We start from the raw sequence: 21,951 nt of genomic DNA, 5'->3' as shown, positions 1-21,951 counted from the left end.
TCCTGGGCTAGTTTTAAAACACAGGGCTTCCTTTCAATACCACTCTTGAAGGAAAAAAAAGTTTACCAGCTCTCGAGGTAGAAAGGCCTCCTCCTGACGAGCCACGATCAGACAGACAGTTTCCCCTTGCTTTGTGCTCCTCAGCATAGCTACAAGCTCCTCCTGGGTCCTGCCAGTTATGTCCCATCCATTCACCTGCCAGACACAAAAGATGCCACAAAACTGTATGTTTTGTTTTTGTTTTTTTTTTTTTTTTAATCATTTTCCCCTCATCTAATGCAGGTGCCATTTGTTGACTGAGAGCAAATAATTAGCAATAGCTCTACCACTGTCTCTCCTGACCCTGCAGAAGTTACTTAACCTTTTTTTCCTCCTTTTTACCATCTGTTAACGCAAGTCTGTGGTACTTACCCACCTTGCAGGGGGTTTGTGAGGCTTAATTAGTTTCTAAAGCACTTTGAAGATGAAAAGTACAAAAACAAAACCTAAGTATTATTAAAACTGTTTACCTTAAGAGCTTTTTGAGGTTACTAAGTAGAAATAACCCATTAGATAATGAAATTGTAAGCCACAATCTATCTGAAAATTTTAAAAAGTCCAATTTGAGCAAAACTGCTTTACAATGAGCACTTAATCACCTCAATATTAATCAGATTTTGGACATGTCCGAGGAGGCAATACATGTTTTTTTTCTGAACTGATGTATTTACCTGCTTGAAGAACCTGTGAGTTAGATTTCCCTCGTTCTACTGTCCCACAGACCCCTGTACACATCAACTCTTTCTGAACTGTAGTGTAAAAAACTTCTTGACAAACAGGAGAAAAGCCTTGGTACATTTTTATCAAGGTCAAGAATTTCAATTCTGTACATCAGTAAAATGTACAGGAAATACAGCATGTCTGTTAAAACCAGAGAATCATAGAATTCATAGAATCACAGAACCATAGAAAACCAGAGATCAAGATTCATCAACGCAAGTAAAATGAGCATTTATCCTAACCTCCAGGATCCTGTCACCTGACTGCAAACGGCCATCTTTTACTGCTGCACCTTTTGGTAAAATATTCTTCACAAAAATAGGACCAGGACCGTGTACTGAGGAATCCCTGGTAACCACAGTGAAACCAAGTCCTTCAGGACCTAGGAGGTCAGACAAAGAATTCCCAGCGTAAGTTATAACAACCAAACGATAATCATGAAAATAAGTAGTCAATGTCAGTATAACGTATCACAGGTGCTCATTTGAATTAGCTCTTAAAAAAGCAAAAGTAAACAAAAAGCTGTAAACATGAACCTATTTTCTGCAGAGTCTAGAAAGGAATTGTATTAATGTCAGAACATACATGCTTAAATCCTCTGGCAACAACTGCAGATGGCAATGCTTTTGGATAACCCACAATAATACAAGACAAACCAGAACTCTCATTTTAAAGAGCATACCTTTTCTGTAAGTGGTTTTATCATCACCTTGCACATTAATGTCAATAGTCATTCCAATAATTCAGAGCAATCAGAATTTCTTACTTATAAGCATGAATATAACTTCACAGGGCTTTACTGAAAGTTAGTGAAAAAAAGAAAATGCCACATGATTTGCATGTGAAAACTGCTGACTGCTGTTAAGAAAGCTTTCTAGTGAAGGCTTTTTGTACTTGGAAAGAAACAAGCTGAAGTGTTAATAGATAACTGTTTAATAAATAATTATGTTGTAAAATCAATATTAAGAATTATTAATTAAAGGTCACTGAAATCACCCAAGAATAGCGAGGTCCATAAAGATCTATCTTCCGGTGAGTGTATTTGCTACCTATGTAGACTAGTTTTCATATATGTCAGTATCACATTCCTATCATTTCTAAAAATATAAATTATAATTTCAAAATCAAAAACACTGCATCTAAAATGGTAAAAATTCTGAAGTAGGTTTCATAAACACAAACCTAAGAAGTTCAGAAGGAAACATGAGTTAAGTTAAAAAATAGCAAAAATTAAGAAATGACAGCTTGATTACATTCATTATGTATTAAAAGAATAAAGTTACAATTTTTAAAAAGGTCACTTCTAGCATCAAATTTAACTCCCAGACAAATCAGAGACAGAAATTAAACAGAAAATGTAAATGCTAATTGGGATTCGCTTAAGCACACTTTACTGGATTGCATAAACCTGCTGTTCCATGCAAAGACAGACATCTGCATGGAGCAGCAATTAAGAACATGTACAGAAAAGCCAGGATACTAACAGCAAGAAAACAGATAAAAAGATACAGTTTGCAGAAAATAAAAAGGAGAAAGACAAGATTTATGGTCAACATGAAACAGAGTATTTTGTAAATGTATTTTACAAATATCCTAACTACTGGTCTATTAGCAGATATGAATAAAAAGTAATGAAAAACAGTAGCAGAATGTTCAAACGCCTGTATTGGGAAAAGGCTGAACTAATTCTTCATTTCATATGATGTTAATCAAACACCTTCCACATAACCTGAGATGGTTTAAGATCAGTGAATTGAGATAATGCTTCTACAATTTATAGGAAAGCTGACCATTGAGAACATTACTGTTAACCTTTTGGAAGTTTTGGAACTTTTAAACCAAAAATAACATTCAACATCACTAGTTCAGTTAAAAGGTGAAGTATCAATGCTACAGAAAAAAAAATTTCTAAAGATTTACCTTTTTTCAGGTCTATCTTTATTTTCTTTGCATTTTTTTTATTGCCAAAGCCCATAAGGGGAGACAATGAGGGTGAAGATGGTTTTCTACCCAGACGTGGGAGGTTGGGGCTCTTAGCTTGTAGTGTTGCCTGTACACCAGCATCCAGGCTGCCTGCTCCAGAAAGATGAATTGTTTTCAGAGTAGGCTTCGGATGAACAGGAGGCGGAATCTTTGTTTTTGGAACTTCTTCATCATTGTGCAGAAAACAAAGGGGAGCAATAGCAGACTTCTCGTATTGTTCTCGATTATAAGGAGGAAGGACTTCCAAAATGACACTCTGAAATTTCATTGCCTGGCGGAAGATGTCCTGAGCCCTTTAAAAGACAGACACAAAGATTCACATAGCAAACCAGAAAATATGGGCAATGTTTGAAGTTGTTTACAGAGAAAAAAGACAAAAATGTATTTTAAATGTGGGCAAATAACATTACCTTCACATCTGCACGATCTCTTTTCTAAAAAGTAACCATGAAATAAGACTTCTATACCATAACATTTCCTTAAATTTCAAGTAGGCATATCACATCGCATAGGATTCCTATGGTGCTAAAAACACATCAGAGTATAAAGTAATACAATTCTCCACGCAGAACATCAGGTAGTGAAGTTCTGATGGCAGAAACTCATCAAAAGTTTGCTGTATGCTTGATGGCCCACAGCCACAAAGGTCACTTTGCTCTGGTGAATACATCTATCCTAATGAAGCTCAAGACTCCAGTTATTCTACTGCAGCATAACTGCCCCTCAAATTCCTCCATCATCTGCTGTCTGACTCAACAGCAATTAAAAAAAAAAAAGTGAGTACGGAAAGCATGGATGTGTTCAGAAGAAACATGGTGACTATAAATGGTGCAATTAAAAAAATGGTGGCATGTGATACACAAACATCTGAAGAAACATGATGACTGCTAAAGGGGCAATCATTTAAGCATTTCTACATAAATGAGTAAGCAGATGCCACTCACACTTTTGAAGCAGTAACTTCTTGTAAATGTGGATACTTGGACTTAATCAATGTCTTTATTGGTGTGCATAGGTATAGGACCAGAAATTGTGTTAGAGTATTTCATGAAACTGCTCCTCGTGACCTGATGTATGGTAACAATACAATGTTTGGACTACTCATTCATTGCAAGGCAATTAAGACACAGCTTGGCCAAAACAACTGCTCATATACAGTCTTCCCTGGATTTTGAACAACTCATAGATTCCATCAACCAAGACATTCTATGAACCTTGGATTCTGAAGGAACAAAGGAGACTTCTTTCTATGCTTTCCTTTCCCATTTTCTAAGGGTTTAACTTAAGTGAACTGAAAGTCTTTCCACACTGCAGAAGACAACTCAAACCCAAATATAAATAATAGATGTTCTGGGAAAGAAAAAACCTGTTTTGAAGGGATTTTGTTTTTAGCAACATGAAGACACAGAAGTCATAGTGAAATCTCCAAGAAAACAATCAATAGATAGAAAATAGATAAAATACAGAAAATGGATAGAAACGCCTTGACTACACTGAATGTACACGCAAAAGTTGTCAGAATAACTGTATTCACTGACAGGAGACAATACCAGAAGAGAAATGTTAAGCACAGAGAAGAAAGGTAGCAGGAAGAGTGTTGTGGGAAGGTATTCTATCGGATGCAGTCTTGAGGGTTAGATCTCAACAAAACTGTAACTGCACTACTCCAGTGTGTCTGCAGGGATTACAGGTTTCCAAGGACAGACCTTATCCTGATCTTAAAAATCACTGCATGCTCACACCACAAGGATGTGAAGTCTTTAACTGGGTTTCTCTTGGTCCTCATCTTCACCCTTGCAAGTATCTGCTTGGCCACATTGTTGGAAAGTAATTTAATAATTCAGTTTCAGTGGATGAATATTTTAAATATATGAAAGAGAAAATGTAACATGTCCTACAAGCAAAAAATAGTGGAAATAACACAAGCCATCCTTTGGGAAAGCCTAGATGCAGTCCTCAGGGGCAAAATAACTAGCTGCACTTCAAAGAGAAAGAATAATGGATGGATAAATTTACATTTCTGGAGACCCCAAACATACACTTTAAAGAAATAAGGGAGTCAATTAGAAGAGGTGCTAGAAGCTCTGCAACACAACATAATGCAATTGAATAGATTAACAGCAAATGAAAAAGCAGACCAGTAGTTCTAATACACAAAAATATTATAAACATGTGAATATAGAAAGTAGGTTGTTGCTATTACGGCTGTAGAAGAAGCAATCATCAGGAGCAATCCTACAAAGCCACTGCTGAAAATGGAAGGAGACGTACGTAACAAACTCTATTGAAGGTTAAAAGAGCTTTCACAAAGATTATGAAGAACTGACAGATTGAAAGTAGCAAACAGATTTTCCTCTCAAAGAATCTGATGAGCCTTTCTAGGTCAGTAGTCATCAGGACAATACTACTTCATACTCACTGGAATGGCTGCAACTTGGATTTCTGTCAGGTTAGTAGAATTATGTCATGCCATATAAAAATCAAAAGGCATATTCATGGGATTAATATCAGCCTAGAAAGGTTCTTTTTCTCTAGTCATTCCCAGCAGTCAAAAACAGAAAGGATGTAGAAGGCCATTCTGGAAGAAGTACAATAGGCCATGCGACCTAGAGGTTAGAGCTTGTCCAAAGTCTTCTCCCCAGCCCTCAAATGAACAAAGTACAGATGCAGTCCTCAATACCCACGTTTTTTTCCTCTGATCCAAGACCACTGCTGACCACACTACTTTTCATTATAATATATGGCTCCTCAGGTGACTGATTGGACTTTTAGTCACTTTGCTCTCCTGATGATAAAGATCGTCTAAGACAACTGGTTTCTCTGCTCACGTAAATAACCCCTTCAACTCCCACAGTCTTTTGCAAACTTGGAGAAAGAGTGTCCTGCATTTCTCACTTTGAAGGGAAAGGGAAACCTGACAGAGAATTGGAAATTTTGCTGCAGCATTTCCAAGTGTTCCAAATAGAGTAACCTTACGGAAAAACACAGAGTCCTCAGACCTGCATACATCTTTTATGGCTTTGAAAGTCTTTGGAAAACTAGTTAAATTCTGAAGAGAATACAAAGGAGACAAGTATGTAAACAAATATGCAATTTTGAAAAAGGGAGATTTTTTTCAGGCAGTCTCATTTCAGAAGTATATGTCTTCATTACAAAACTGCACAGATGAAGCAATCATATTTTCACATTTAAATTTTGAGAATCATAGTAATTTATGCAGAAATTCTCCACCTTGGCTGTAAGAGAATAGCACATACAGCATTACGTCAGGATGTTTTACCACCACTCATTCAGAAAGCAGTTATCTGGAAAACCAGTTAGGAGGAAGAAAGCAAAAAAAAAAAAAAAAAAAAAAAAAAACCTACTACCAACTATGCTGGTTTTACCAAAGCCTATTTTGCAAATACTTATCCTTAAAAACAAAATTATGTGTTTGATTTTAGTCTAGATACCTTGAATGTTCAGCTTACTGTTCAGAAAGTTAAGCCTCAATTCCTTTGAGATCTCCATAGGTTTTTGTTATATCATAAACAGACACTCAGCTGTCTAAACATATGGATTAGAAGATAAAAACAAATTACTATTTAATTACTACAGCAAATATCTGAAATTTGAGAGGCTAGCCTTTCTTGCAACAATATCCCTAATTCATAGCCAATCAAAGCAACTTGTTACTTAAAGTAATTTGAGATGAATAGTAAATGTCAACAGATTTCCAAAAATAGTCATAAAAGGTGAGACTTCACCTCATAACCTCAACCCTCCAGTTTAGTAGTCAACATAACCCATATATCTCAACTAATCAGTTTGACAGTACTAGCATTTCTAAAAACCTAACTGCTGAAAAAGAAACAGCATCAAAAAAAATCTCATCACCTTTGCAAAAGAACATTGAAAAATATTCTGCAAAGTTGATTCCTTCTGAAGTTCTTTGAGGAACAAAGAAAATACACAACAACAATAGAAGAATTAGAAAGTGAAGATAACTATAAAGAAAAACAACAACCCTTAAAGTCATTTAAATTAAATAAGCAGAAAAGGTTCACTAAGGCTACAAGAAAATTCTTGTCCTCAATTTCTACCTTTTTTGAGGTTTCAGAAAGAAAATCACAAAGTTTCTGCCAAACAACAATTTTATAGTCATTAAATCCAAAATAAATATCAATTTGCACAAACCATTTCAATAAACTCAGCATAGTATAAAATCCCCATCAGCTAAAAATATCAGTAAAACAGCACTCACTGTGCAAACGTTTTATCTGTGAGGTCCACATTGTTGATCTTCACAATGCACTCATTTTCATGGAAAAGCCCATCACGCCTAGATCTACTATTTTCTTCAATACCACGGATAAAAAGTCCCAGCATCCTAAATGGAGGGGAAAAAAAAACCTATCCTTATACTGCTGATACTATTTTATAGCAATCAAATACACATATTAATCTTCACTTGAGACATGACTTGAGATAGAGAAGACCATAATGAACTGCTTAACCTAAATGAAGGATTTTCCATTCTTGCTTCAATTCACAGGGGACTGTAAGATGCACCAATAAAAATTGTTGGACATTAATGTTATCCTACATGCTAGAACTTCAAAAAGCATTAAATCCCGTAAGTCATACTTGGATATACGGAAGAAAACCCTGCGATCTCTGCATCTAGATAAAAAGTTATTTGTACTTTATGCAACACAGGTCTGTCACCAAGATTAACTTGCTCCAAAGAAAAGCACAAGCAGTTTAAAATGTATTGTTCTAACTAGACTTTAGCAAAATAAACTGGCAGTAGGATAAAACAAAAAAAAAGTTTCTATGTTTGGAAGGTCTCCAAACATTTTCAGTTCTCAAAGCCTGCTATTTTGATACATGACAGCAAAACCATTTATGTACCTCGCAGATCAAAACCTAAGTTTGTTCGTTTGCCTGTTTTTTTGTTTATCATGCTCCTCACAAATTGAAAACTGAAGAATACCACAAATGTGTTAAGTGAAGAAGCATAGCTGGAGCGAGACTGTGGTGGGGCTAACTTCTGGCAGGGCTGAACTATTCTCCATCTACCTGGAGCATCTCTGTATTGCAAACATAACTCAATGTAGATATATCAAATGATACCAGAATGATGTCCCCAATAACACAACAGCTGCATGTTCACCAAGATCTTTTAACATCCAGTTTTATCCACTAAATTGCCATACCATATCAGCACAGACAGATAGTCTGTAGAAGCCATTTTCTACTGGTTATACTCCATAAAATATCAATGTGCAATTTCCAACTTTGATAGCACCCACATCACCAAAACAGAAGTCTTGTATTTTTCCTCAGATTCATAACTGTCTCATATTCAATTTCATCCAAAGATTCACAGCAAGCTATTTTAAGTGATATAATATTCATTGTGCATCTGATGTTAGATCTAGAAAGATTTTTAAATTGATATTTATGTCTAAAGAAACATACTCTAAATGTAAACTTGGTTCCAACTGAACAGAATGTTTTGAAACATCTCACAGAAACGAAAGACCCAACATATCAAGGTTATCTTGTAGCCTGTGTTACACTCTTCAACAAAGGATTCAAAGGGCAAATGGGGGGGTATGGCCATAGCCCTACCGATGATGAACATCCAACCAGCTGCAATCAAAAAACTAAATGCCAACAAATAACTCAATGCAAATGTGTCAAGATAGAAACCAAAAGAAGCAAGGAAATTAAAGACGTTACAAATTAAGTTGGTTGCTATGATCTTCACTAATCCTATCATGCCTAGATGCCTGCATCCATGTAACACTATAGGTTTTCCCACTTGTCTGAAACCTATTGTATGCACTATGGAATCTGAATGAGTGGATTGAGTTATGTATGGTAAGGCAGCTTAAATTCATTACTCCGTTACCTATTTCATACAGTCTCAATTTTAGCATTGTTTTAATGTACTATTAAATTTTAATTTTCTTTTTTAACGATATCTAAGTGCAGAAGAAAGGAGAAGAATAATTCCAGTGGTTTTCTAATTCCTATATAAGGGTTCATAAATTAATAAGATGTTTTAACTACACATAGAAAAATTCTGCTCTGCAGCATACTAGGTCTGAAGTCAGCATTACCTTATTAGTAATTAACTGAAATACCAGACCAAGTTAGTCATGGTTGACATGCCCCCATAAATTGCACCTCATCCTTAACAGAAATAAAAGATGCTTCTCTGTACTTTCTCATCTTTCATGAGTTAAAATTTATACACTAGTCTCGTGCCTGATTAAATAAAAGGGGTAAGTGATTCAAGTAACCCAGCACTCTTACAAAGTTATCAGTATGGTTCTGCCAAGGGTCATTACAATTTCAAGACAACTGTATAAACAAGTAGGTCATCTGCCTAAAGAAAAGAACAAAAACCCTTGTTCTCAGAGATCCTCAAATATGCCTGTAAACAAAGACAAAATAACATGCACAGAATGTAGACAAAATAACTCCACTTTTTCATCATGGAGGTCTTTAAAAGATGCACCCAAAGCACCAAGACTTCAGTATAGTTCACTGTAGTACACTTGCAATAATTTACTGATTTTAACAGCGTGTAATTTTATCACATTTTCTATCTAACAATCTTGCATACAATGTTTATAATACAATATTCAAGGTATGTCTAACCCAAAGAACTACTGTCTGCATTTCATGATGGGTTACGAATACTAACACCTTGCTCAAGACAAGCAGGCAGCCTCAAAGCCAGGCATGCAGCTCAGACCTCCTTCAGTCCCCATGGCACAGCAACTTTGTTCTTGCAACAGTGACAACATTTTTCCAGCAGCAGGTGGTCATTTACTTTCCCCTTTGGAAAATAAATATTTTGAACGAATTTGATCTTGCTAACAACTTGGGATGCTGCTGAGAAAGTATTTACAGGCACAAACTTTTACAAGGCAATTTAATCCTTCACATTCTCTGTCCTACATGAAAGTTGACAACTAAAGAAACATTTAAGGATTAGAAAATTTTTACTTTACTAGTAATTGGCTTTGTGTTGCAGGCAGTCACATTACTATAAAATGGTATCATTTACGGCCCTGGCAATTTCCCATGTCTTGTTCAAGACTGCCAGTGTCAAATTAACTCCTTGGCTAAGCCTCTCATCCCAGAATTAAGTTAGGTTTATTTATTTATTTATGACATTCCAGTTACATAGCTTGGAAAACAGTTATAAAAAAAATGCTGACGCAGTCTTAACTACAGTACATCAATATGAGCATGCTGCTATAACAGGCTTTTGTGATCTCAAGAGAGTATGTTAAATCATTTATAATTACAGGAATTGTATTGTGACAAAGAAAAGTTCACAGTTACAGTACACATTCTATAAATGCTATACAACCAAATCTGAAAGGTGGCTTAGGAAAAAAAAACAGGTTATTTTATTTACTTCTTGATTTTCCTGTCTGATAAGTCATTAAGGAAGGGCCTATGCAGAGAACTCCAGTTGAATCAAGAAACTTAAAATAAAAATAAATAAACAGAAAATAAAGCCAACTCTGACATCTTAGAATTTCTTTTTCCTACAGTCTAGTTTCCCACCCAGAGAGGAAAAACAGAGGCAACTGAAAAGACAAATACGAACTAGTGAGTGGAACTGTTTCACATGTAACAGACTGGTGAGCATTTCAGTAACGGGAGACTGGGTTCATAGACTCAATTATAGATTTTTTTTTTTTTAACCATTTATTCTTCTTTGTGTTTATACAGTACGTCGTTTAAGAGAACTGCAACTGAAATTCTTTCATTAATACACTTCTTGAGCGATGCAGACAATATCCTACCTTCCACTCAAAGATGAAAAAAAGGGCACTACGTGTATTCCCAAGGGTCCACCTTCCCCAGAAATCTCCACTGTTTTGGTCATTTCACTAAAAAAAAAGAGCACAAAGAAACACATCTCATTTGCTTCCTTATAGAATTTTCTATCTCAAAAACACATTCTGCTTTAAACCAAATGATTTGATCAGATAGATAAAAGTATAGAATCAATATTAGGCTCAGAACTCACTAGTACAGAGAAAATCTGATGACATTCAAAATAGCTAACGATTTCTTTAATTTTTCTTTAGTTTAGGAATTGGAACTCCGATAGGAAATGACATCATTACTAGATGCCCTCTTAAGTAAATCCTTAATAAATTAATTAGAATATGTAAGGTAAGCTTTGAAGTCTGAATAATCTTCATTCTATTTAAAACTAAAGGTTACTCTACATGTTATAGAGAAAAGCAACTTTTTAAACTTATGTTTCTTTTGAGCCTCTTCAGTCAATTTCTCCATGTGGACACATTAAAAACAGGAAAATCACACTTTGAAGACATCAAAGAGATAAGCTGGTTAATTAAATTGTAAGTATTTTGCTTTCTGCCTTCCATTGCATACAGTGTCGCTGACATTAAAAAAAAAAACCCCGAACTGTAATCAGAAATGCAACTCAGCTCATTTTTTCAGGAAGTTTCCTACTTCAATCACCATTATCAATAACCTCTTATTATCTCTGGCAGTATAATTATTTCTTTTTTAGCTGTTCATGGCTAGGTGCTGTTTCTTTTCCTATGGAGGATTATACCCTGCTGGCCTTGCAGTGACCTTAGTTCTATTCTGGGTGATCATAATTTGAAAAGGAAGGTACTTGAATTGGCTAGAACATTAAAAAAAAAAAAAAAAAAAAAAAAAAAAAAGATCAGAAGGGGGTAAGTCCTACATTCCAGTATGGAATTCCTACCTTTTGTGTTAGTCTACTTTTTCTGAAACACCTCCATCCTCTTGAATCGTACTGAACTCCACCGACATTCAGAATTAGGGGAGAGCTATTGGGTATCTTCCTTCACATTAGGAGTACTCTGATCCTTTCAAGCTATAAAAAACTCTGTTTATACCTGCATGCAAATTCTGTAGTATTTGCAGTTCTGTAAACATGAACCAAATGACCACTTCGCATACTGTGCTGAGTTCGAGTCAATCTAATGCAAGCACAGGCTGCTGAGGAAAAGGCTTCCAAAATATCTGCAAACATGACAGATCTACAGAGCGCGTGTTTCTTGTGCAGAAAGATCACCGAGTCCTTTGTTCCCCCAACCCCATCGGCAGTGTCTTCCTGGTGGGGGGAAGGGGGAAAACATTTTCTGCACAGATCAGCTTACAGATCCCACTGACCCACAGCCTTTGGATTCAAGGCAGGAATAGGCAGAAACACACAATTACCAGGGTACTGTGTCCTACCACTCTGAAAGAGACCTCCTCGCCACATCAGGTGAGAGTCTACATAAAAGCAACTGGTACAAAGTGCATCTCTCAAGAAGGACAATAACTGCAAGTGATCTTATTCAAATTCTGCCTCTGGCTTCTAATAACACAATATTTTTATTTTAAAAGCCTTTTTCCTGTTGTGTGATGACTAATTACAAGCAACTTGCCCCTGGTACCATAATTCTTTTCTTGCCTGGATAAATGCGGAATGAGAAAATGAGCTAATACAGTTTTGAGGGTTTTTTGTAGTTTTTTTCTCCCAGGAAGGCCGACTGGAATGAATTTGTACTTCATAAAATTGAAATATATATACGTCCTGCACAACAATCCACAGCTGATTCCAAAATAAGAGACTTTCACATTACTACAATGCAGGCGTTACCAACATGTATTGCTACCTGCTCGTTTTTTTTCCTGTACTCCCTTCTCCTCATGAAATAAGCAAGGAAATACTGACAAAACCTTCCCATGAGGTTCTTTGGTTTGGTTTCACAAAATATTTTTATTTTCTAGTGAAACTGTTCCGAAAAGCTAGACTCCACTCAGGATGCTTCCCAAAACCACACATGTAGAAAGTTAACTATTCTTCCTGTTTAACCTGCTACTTCCACCAAGTCTCTTAACAGACAAATACATGCATACAATTAAAATGCTACCTGTATTATCTTTTGGACTTGTACAGAATCACAGCATCTAAAGGAATTAAGCAACAAGTCCTCTGGGCCCAGAGGACCCAAAAAAATAATCAACAGTAATGAATAGGTTTCCATTTGTACTGGGAAGATTTTAAATAAATGATGGCTGCCCCCAGATAACCCTGTGCTGCTCGATGACTCCTGGGAAGTCATCTTCCTAAGCAGTGGTAAAATAGAGCAGGAATCTTCTGAGGGCGATTACGACAGACAGGTTACCTGTCATCTCACATCAGTGCACTTACAGTTAAAAGTCAGCTCAAAGCCAAAGACAACATACAAGTTTATTTTTAAATCTAACAAAATCTATTCAGTATGAAAAATGGGTTTCCTTTTGAAAACAAGTAGCCTGCAGGTAGACTGTGTGTGACTTTTAAAACCAGTGACACATCCTACAAGCTATGCACTAAAGTGCTAAATATCCAGAACAAGATTGAGAACACTACATGCAAATATAAAAGGTGTTTTATGTCTTATAGGAAAAAAAAAATACTATGACTCCAATGCATTTTTCATTCTCAAGTGTAATTCCTATTTACACCTGAAAACTTTACAACAATGTGAACAGATCTTTGAAGACACACTGTATTTGTAATTGTACCTACAAAAGCCTGACTGTTAAATAAATAAATAAATAAACAAAACAGGATAGCTGGGATTGAGCTTTCTTGGTTAAGAACTTCAAAGATTAAAGACTTAGCAAAATCAGACCTCATCCTCTCCTGCTGACCATCTTCCAGTTGGTTTCATCTGCCCATAAGAATGGCTTAATTCCAGAAGCATATTGACCATACTGGCTTACAGTTTAAACTACACTAGCAAGAAAATAGAACAATGAAAGGAGGAGTTAGTGATATGCAGAGTAGGATGAGCTTTAAGCCTACGGGTACCAATTCCTGAACTCCACAGGCATGAAGGACCCCAAGGTGATGGGTCCCTGAGTTCAACAGAGTCATGTTAAAAAACTGAAAGCAAGTGGTGAGAGAGAACACAGAGTGACATTGTGGTTTTGGTTAGCAGCTGCAATATTGATACCTGGGGGTAATTTATGGATTTATTGCAATATTCACATTTAAAAAACAAACTGATCTCTGAAAAGGAAAAGGTAACTTCCAAAAGCTAGTAATGTTCTTGTGATCTACTCCTATTTCAAATATTCCCTCTCCATCCCATATGCATTCTATGTCGAATGAAAATGCAGCTCTGACCAAACAGAGTCCTGGAGCTCAATTGCTGGCTCAACATGAGGCCAGCAGCACCAGCTCACAGGTTAGTGAGACAAACAGCGTGGCATCTTCTGCATATTCCCAGGGAGCAGAGATTCTGCTCCAGAAAATACTGCAGCTTCTGCAAATACATGCTGGTGCTCTGACCCCATCTCTGGTCTCAGCAAGGACACCGTCCTTGCCCAGCGCGGCTTCTGGCTGAGTCCAAGGCCACAGCCAGCACTGCACTATTGATTTTAAGCCCAAGGAAGCCACCACTGTTTACTAATGTAAACTCTCCAGTGCTTGATGTTTATTGATTTCCACCAGATTCTTTACAGACTATCACATTTGGCACGAAGATCTGCCATGCATGTTATTAAAAATGCTGATGAGCACAGTTTGAGAAGACAGAGAGGATGTAGGTGCATGCGCGTGGGTACAGGGAGCATGCACAACAGTCCATTTTGAACATGGAAAGCAAAATGTAAATGCAGTGCTGCATATTCAGTGGCCAATCAGTCTGATCTTCACATTGATAGTGACCTTGCTGTCAAGTATTACAGCTCTCTCCTGAACACTGCACCAGATGATATCAATTTGTCATACACAACAGGGAAAGCTTTGTAAGCTGAAGGCTCCTCAAACTACCCAAGAATAGTGAAGAACGAATATATTTATTACGAATTTATTTATTATAACGAATTTATTTATTAACGAATATATTTCATCCACCAAAAGTGCAGGTGCTTAGAAGGGACCTCACTCCATAGGTAAAAATTCTGAACCAGGATTTTGTTCACTTTGACTTTCCTAAATTACCAATGCTGGGAGGATCTTGCCAGGATTTCCCTTGGAGAAAGCAGTAGATACAACCTACAACAGACTGTTTTGCAACACACAGAAGGGAGCACTTTGGTAAAACGTTATTTCAACACAGGGCAAAATTTATTATGTGTACGTAATAAGTAGTTATCACTCCAGTGACATATTCTTCTGCCATTTTAACCCTATTCAACATCTGCACTAAACTAGTTAACTCAGGCTCATGATGACAAAACAACAAGCTGTGAATATAGCACTGAATATAACCACTGAATATGCTTTTAAGGAAGTTACAGTTAGCAAGCTGCCGTATTAAAAAAAAATAGTAATTCTTACTACAGAATGTCAGTGTGTCCCCTGCAAAAAGGGGAGGCATAGCTGATATTCCAAACATGCATTGTGGCATTTTTATTGACCAGAGCCAAGTAAGAGGCAAGGAAGTCTCAGTCAGATGCAGAGAGCTCATGGATGCAGTTACTGAGCTGCTTTTTCCTGCTCATCCTCCACGTGTATCTATGGTCCCACTGGGTTCTGCCATTCCAGGGGAGGAGAGCACCCAGGAAAAGGGGCTACTCACATGTGACAGGGAGCATAGCCTGTGGGTGATAGCAAGTTAGTAGATGTAATTTTGAAGACAAATCACAAAGATTTAGGCTGATAAAGAGGGTGATGATTCTATTCATGCACTTTTACACATTAACAGACAGTTGCTGATGGTAATGATCTGTACCCATCCTTTCAGAGAAGCCAGTCCCAACTAAGCCATCTGAATGCACATTCTCCAACTTGCTACTCCTTTTTCATCTTTCCTTCCCCCTCATAAACCAGATGCTAGAAGTTCTGATGAAAATTACTTGGAATCGGTGAAGAAACTGGAGCTGGAGATGCTAGTGTGAAATCACTCAAAGATAGATGAAAATCTGAGCAATATCCAAGAGGTGGTGGAGAGCACTCTGCACGGAGAGGAGAAAGCCACTGAATGTGCAGAGTTCAGCAAAGCCCAGGAAGTTGCTCACTTGCCTTTAAGAGGAGCACCTTTCAGTTGCTCCATTGTATACAGAAATAAATTAGCAAGAAGTTAAAATATTTACTATGAAGTAATGCTGTAATCTTCCTGTTTCAGGTTTGAAGTGGCAACCAATCATCATTTTGTATCCAAAATGTGTTAACTCTCACAGATCAGCTGTCTGAAAATTTAGAGACAAACCAGACAGCCTGCAGGCACCAGGTTTTTCTCTTTTTTCTTTATCTTTTTAAAGTTGTTGCGTGTTGTCAGACTACTGCAAGACGCAGAAAGTGGTTTAAAAAAAGGAAAATAGAGAGAGGGAACAAATACTGCCGTTACACTTTAATTATGTACCTACAGAATTTAAACCAAGGAACTAACTCTGACCTCTGCTGAAAAGCAGCAAGACAATAAAACAGAACTTAATGAAAACACATAATGAATTATCAATGCATACATTACTCTCAGAGTTCCAGCTAATCCACTGCTATTAAGCCAAACATTCACTTCCAAGCAGATTCACGTTTCCCCTTCCTTAACACAGTCATTTTTATTAAGAGAAGCAAGGATTGAGAAACAGTATCTCTATGTACAGTGTGCTACAGGACTGAATGTTACAGGCTGCAACACATTTCTGTGTGATGTCTGTAGAGTAGCAAGACCAGACTGTTACTATAAATATTTTTCAGTTCTCATTCAGAACATGATGGGAAACAAGGAAAAACAGCATATTTTATAAACTGATTGTATTAGCATAGCTACTCTTATTCTGAGCATTATCTTTATTAAAAAATACAAAATAAGCACCATCAGAAATTAAAAGAGGATTGTCATTACTTCTGTCTTTATACATTCCACTAAAAATTGCCAATGACATGATGTTCAAACCTCTGTTTCAGTAAAATTCAGCGAAATTCAGCTCTCAGAACGTGGAATTGTTCAGACTCCTGGAGGATACAATCCTGAAAAAGTTCCCAGTACTTCCACAGTGAAATATTTTATAGAGAATTCAGGCAAAGAAACTTTCTTCCTATTAGCTTCTACATAGAGGAACTAGAAGTCCTTCACACTGCCACTCATTTCGTTTATCATGTGTGCAACTTTCTAATTTTACCTACCTAAAGCAATTAACTAAACTTTCTTCAGATGGAACAGTTTTCCTACTTGAATGAGAATTATAAAACAATCCAGGTCTGAAGCCTTTCACTTCAACTGACTGGGTTTCACAATCATAAAATATTAATTGCGAGGCTCTTTATTTTCCTTCCCTCTGAAATACCTGCTATTAGCCATAGTTAGAGAAGGGATGCTGACCTCAGACAGACTGTTGCTCTGACGAGAAGTCTCAGATAATTTTCTTTGGTGACTAGCTGCTGTTTTATTTAAGTGCTAAGGTCATAATGATCAAACTCCATGACAGGAAGGAATACTTTCTGGTGAAAGCAGCAGGGACAATAGTGGTTTTCTTCTCTTCCATAGCATGGAGCAGCCCTCAGGCTGAAATATTAGTTTCATTAACATCATTAAACATAACATGACTTATTTAAATAAAGGTTTATGGTATCATGACTTGGTAACCCCTCATGGCCCTAAAATCTTCAAAACGTAACAGGTCAGACATCTCTGCAAATTAGAATTATTTTTTTTTCCAGAAATAATGTAAAAAGAACCAAGTCAGATATTAAGATACGTTATATTAAATATTTTTGTGTAAGTAAAATTTTATTATTTCATTATAAGAGCTTCTAAAACAGATAATTAGTCAAATTCAGTCCAAGTAAGATACCTGTAAGATGGACAGACAGCCTCTAGTGAGTGCTTCATTATTTTCTCTTTATAAAACAATTGTTACTAACAAAATACTTCTGAAAAAACAGCTTTAAAAAATAACTCTTCACTTCTCTGTGGAAGAAGCTGTACAGAAACAAAATCACTGCTTTAACATTTATATTCTTTAACATTTGAAATGCCAGTAAATTTTACAGAGTGACAAGTGCATGTATATATATACTTTTTAAACAAAATAATGTTCTCTAAAATCCTCCTAAGCTCATTGTTTCTACAAGTTTGAATATCTTACAAATACTTGAATATATTTAACAAGTCTTAGGCTGAAAAAAAATCTTACTATCTCCCTCAGGTCAGCAGGCAAAACAGTGTTTTGAGAAATCTAAACATTCTCCTCACAGGCCCATAGGATGCACAGGAAGTTATATTTTGGTACAGCTTGAAACACCTTCAAGGATGGGGCATCAACAGCACCTCCGGCAACCTGTTCCAGTGCCTCACCACCCTCTGAGTAAGAAATATTTTCTCTAACACCTAACCTACATTGCCCTCTTTCAGTTTAAAGCTATTCCCCCTTGTCCTATCACTATCAGACCGTGTAAAAAGTCACTCCCCTCTTCCTGCTTATAAGCTCCCTTCAAGCACTGGAAAGCTGCTATGAGGTCTTCCCAAAGCCTTCTCTTAAATATGAGTACAATGCAGGTGTGATTAGAATGAAAAGTCAGTTTTGTCTTGCATATAGATAAAGCATGCTGAAGTAAGCACTGCAGAATACGTTCCTACCTTACAGGAAGACGGGCCCTCTGCGATGACAACAGTTCTGCAGGTCCTGCAAGGTTCATTTCCCCATCCTCAAAGGATACCTGGGGAGCACCCTGTTGAGAGATTTCAAAGCACATTTTGAAACTGAACACATGCATATGCATATAAAAGACTGGCAGTGTTTGTGTTTTTGAAGCACTTGAAAGAGAAAGCAAGCCACTATTTATTCGCCTCACTGAGGGTGAGGACTGAAAGACCCATTATTTATGGACTATACAAACAACACTCAAAGAAACAGTTCCACTGTTTACTCCAGCATCCCACCAAACTTTCACTGACACGTTGGTTTAAATACAATAGAAGGCCTATCCCTCTATTTGAGGGAAGAGAGAGGAATAAGATCTTCTGTCAAGGTCTGGTATAATCAGCAGCTTTTCTACCTTCTTCTATCTTCATACAACCTAAAGGGAGATTCAGAATCTCTCAAGAGACAAAGTGATGGAACAAACTAGTCACCTAGACTTAAACAGGGCAGGGCAGGTATGCTTGGGCACCCTTCTTCAAAAAGCCACTCCATACTGCTTGCTTTATGATGCCATTGCCAGAGCAGAGAGGGGAGGACAGATTGAAAGAGCTGTGGAGAACCCAAAGGTCTACAGGACAGGGAATAATTCAAGCTGAAGAGTAAAAGACATCACAAGTTCCACAAAGGTTGAACAGCCTTAAAACTGCTTCCTCACTGCCAGTCCATCCTGAGTTCTTTTCAACTCTGAGCCACCTCCTTGCTCCTGATAGATACCCTAAGCCTCAAATTGCTCTTTCTGCTCCTTTGTAGCACTACTATGGTAAAGACATTTTTACATTAGCTTCACAGATGAAAAAATTAAGGAATCATTTGGCCAGACACAAAAATACATTGCACACAGGGACCTAACGTTAGTTCTAGCACTCTTTAAAACTATTAACTTTCTTTTCTTGATCCTCAGATTCTTATGTTTGCATTTTTTCCATGCTGGGAAAGGGAAAGAGGTACAAATGAGATAAGACCACTGTCAGCAGGTGATATATTAGCTTTAATGTACTGTATTTCATTGCAGCCTTCATGGCAATAATGTAAACAGAGCAAAATCCGTAACAAAGACCTTTTTTGGAGAGGTCACTTCTGCCAACTCTGCAACAGGAATATAGCTGGAAGACATAAATCTTCAGCTGTCAACACACTAAGGGAATTCAATTCAAAGCTTGATCTTAACTAGATAAAGCCAAAAGTTAATCATCTTTTTTTTTGTTGTTGTTGCTACAGCAGTACAGGTTCTCACTGTATATACTTGCCAAATCAGGTTGTCTCAAGGCAAAGAGTAGCAATGTTATAAATTAATTCCAAAGAACAAAATCAACTAGATAGGTAATTTAATTTTCAACAGAAGTTTTACAATGTATATTAGAATTTCCATTTTTTCTCAGAAAGATGGCTCTACCCATAAAGATGGCTTTCCTGGTTTGTCATTTTCAACCCCCCAAGATTTGAGGAACTTATTTTCAGCTTAATAAGTAGCAAGAGAGCTGTAGGGGTGAGGAGACTGCTTTGTGCTTTAGAAAAGAACCATGATGAGTCTTCTAAGCAAACTTTTGGAATATAAATCAAGCTGGTTCCACCCAATTTTCCCCTTAGATCACACACCACCGAGTTTTTGAACCTATTATGAACTGGCAGCAGCTCCTTCTGCATGTTCATCAGAGCACGAGCCAACAGATTTGGCTTCCACTGCAAAGCCAATACAGCTCACGGAAAGCAACGTCTGTCACTAATGAAAAAACTATTTCAAGAAACGTGTACTGAGTCTATGCTATCTCTTCCAATCCCTCTTCACAGTGGAACCACGTGTCAATGAGCAGTTTTTGTTGTATGAAGCATATTCCACACTAACCCCATACATCAGGAACTCAGCCTTTAACTGCAAGTTAGCAACAGAAATCTGACACACAGCTTTCACGTGCTGACTTCATTTTGAAAAAAGACAGAGCCTTGGTCGCAACAGATGTCAGAAGGAGACAACTCTCATTAACCAGAGAGCTCCCAAAGCTAACCTTTTTTAGCTAACCAGAGAAAACACTGGCGCTGCAAAAGGGTCTTCATTTTGGAAGGCTGAAAATAGCCAAACCACGAGCAGATTTTTGGGTGGTGAATTAACCTGCTCCTTTTTTCTTCCAGACATTGGCTGCAACACAGCACTGCTCAATGCATGACCAAGAACTTGCTGCTCATGGCTCCAAACAGTTTTGCTATTTAAAGCTTTGTTTGCAGTCTGTTCAAGTCTGTGTATGCTACATCACTTTTCTGTCTTTTGGCTTTGGGGTTACTGTTATTTTTTTTTGCTGTAGTGAGGTTACATCCATACTTGTCCTTCCCCTCTTCCTTGGGTAACTGAGATTTCACAGCAGTGACAAATACAGATAGCAGAACATGATCTCATCTCGTGTTTTTGTTGACTGATTCACAGTTTTTAAGCCACAAGGGATCATTTTTGATCAACAAGTCTAATGCCGTTCTTGGAATTAGACTTGTTTAGTCACCCAGCACAGCGTTGGCTGTGACACTGCTGATAAGCAAATGATTCTCACACAAAAATAGCAACTGCTCTCTTTTCTGCTAAAGGTAGAAGAAGCAAGAGATGTCCGAAAGCTGAAAAAAGTTGGTACAAATATTAGAGGTATCAGATCTCCAGTAGAGATCTTCAAGGACAGATTTAAAAACACGTCAGGAATGTTTAAGGGCATGTTCATTCCCGTGTGAGAATAAATGGTCCAGCTTTGTGAGGTGCCTGACAGCCCCACACCTCCAAGGTAAAACTTCAGCAAGGAATTCAGAGTTTGGAGCCCATAGCTTCAATTATAGCTTTTTAAAAATTCATTCAAGGGTAAACACTCCTACAAAAGAATTTATCCACTGCTAAGCTGGACCCCAGAATGTTTATAGACTTCAGAAATACCATGGAAAGTGTTCAGTGTCACAGCCTCCTGCTTTGATTTGAAGGTAAGTGCTCACAGATCATGGCATGCTAAAAATCAGTAAACACAGCCAAATAAATTTGAAGTCTTAAATGATCAACAAAACATGAATCATAATAGTGATTCATTACAGAGCTCTCCAAGAGCGACATTAAAGCTCCAGTCACACAGTAATCACTACAAATGGACAAATTCCTTTCATACTTCAGCATTTCATTAGAGCCACAGTAAATTTAAACACATCATCTCCTGCCCAACTGGCTGAAAGATAGCAAGGCAATGATGTACAAGTAAAGGCACTGTTAGGAGATAATGATCCAATAGCCATGAATTCTCAATCTTTGTTGTTTAACAAAGACTGGTTTTCAGTTTTTCCAACAGTTGCAGAACTAAAGACACCGACTCCCAAAACTTCATTCAAAGTCAGCTACCTGTGTAATTTAACAGGTTTGCAGTTTTCAGTTAGGAAATCAGAATAAATGCAAAATACTGCAGCTAAAACAATAGGCAAGAATGCAGATGCATCTAATAACAGTGGAATTGATTTTTTTTTTAAGTTTATTCACATAGGTATAATTTTTAATTAAGCTATTTGTCTTAATGCAGCAAAAGCACGTTTTTCAAATTAGAACTGAAC

The 21,951-nt window shown here is 37.1% G+C and overlaps 1 protein-coding gene across 1 annotated transcript in view; it reads right to left on the bottom strand.

Annotated features, from left to right (window-relative positions):
* PARD3B (par-3 family cell polarity regulator beta) overlaps positions 1-21,951 on the bottom strand; it is a 371,446-nt gene that overhangs the window by 207,891 nt on the left and 141,604 nt on the right. The window contains exons 5-10 of the mRNA XM_042874585.1: positions 18,327-18,418; positions 10,560-10,646; positions 6,986-7,111; positions 2,680-3,035; positions 1,002-1,141; positions 67-195 (exon numbers count right to left, since the gene is read on the bottom strand). Of these exons, the coding sequence (XP_042730519.1) occupies positions 67-195; positions 1,002-1,141; positions 2,680-3,035; positions 6,986-7,111; positions 10,560-10,646; positions 18,327-18,418 (930 nt within the window). The remainder of the gene's footprint in view (positions 1-66; positions 196-1,001; positions 1,142-2,679; positions 3,036-6,985; positions 7,112-10,559; positions 10,647-18,326; positions 18,419-21,951) is intronic.

Source organism: Lagopus leucura, unplaced genomic scaffold (assembly GCF_019238085.1).
Source record: "Lagopus leucura isolate 7727_CA_CO unplaced genomic scaffold, USGS_WTPT01 Super-Scaffold_100012, whole genome shotgun sequence".
NCBI lineage: Eukaryota > Metazoa > Chordata > Aves > Galliformes > Phasianidae > Lagopus > Lagopus leucura.
This window is presented reverse-complemented; position numbering and strand designations above follow the sequence as displayed.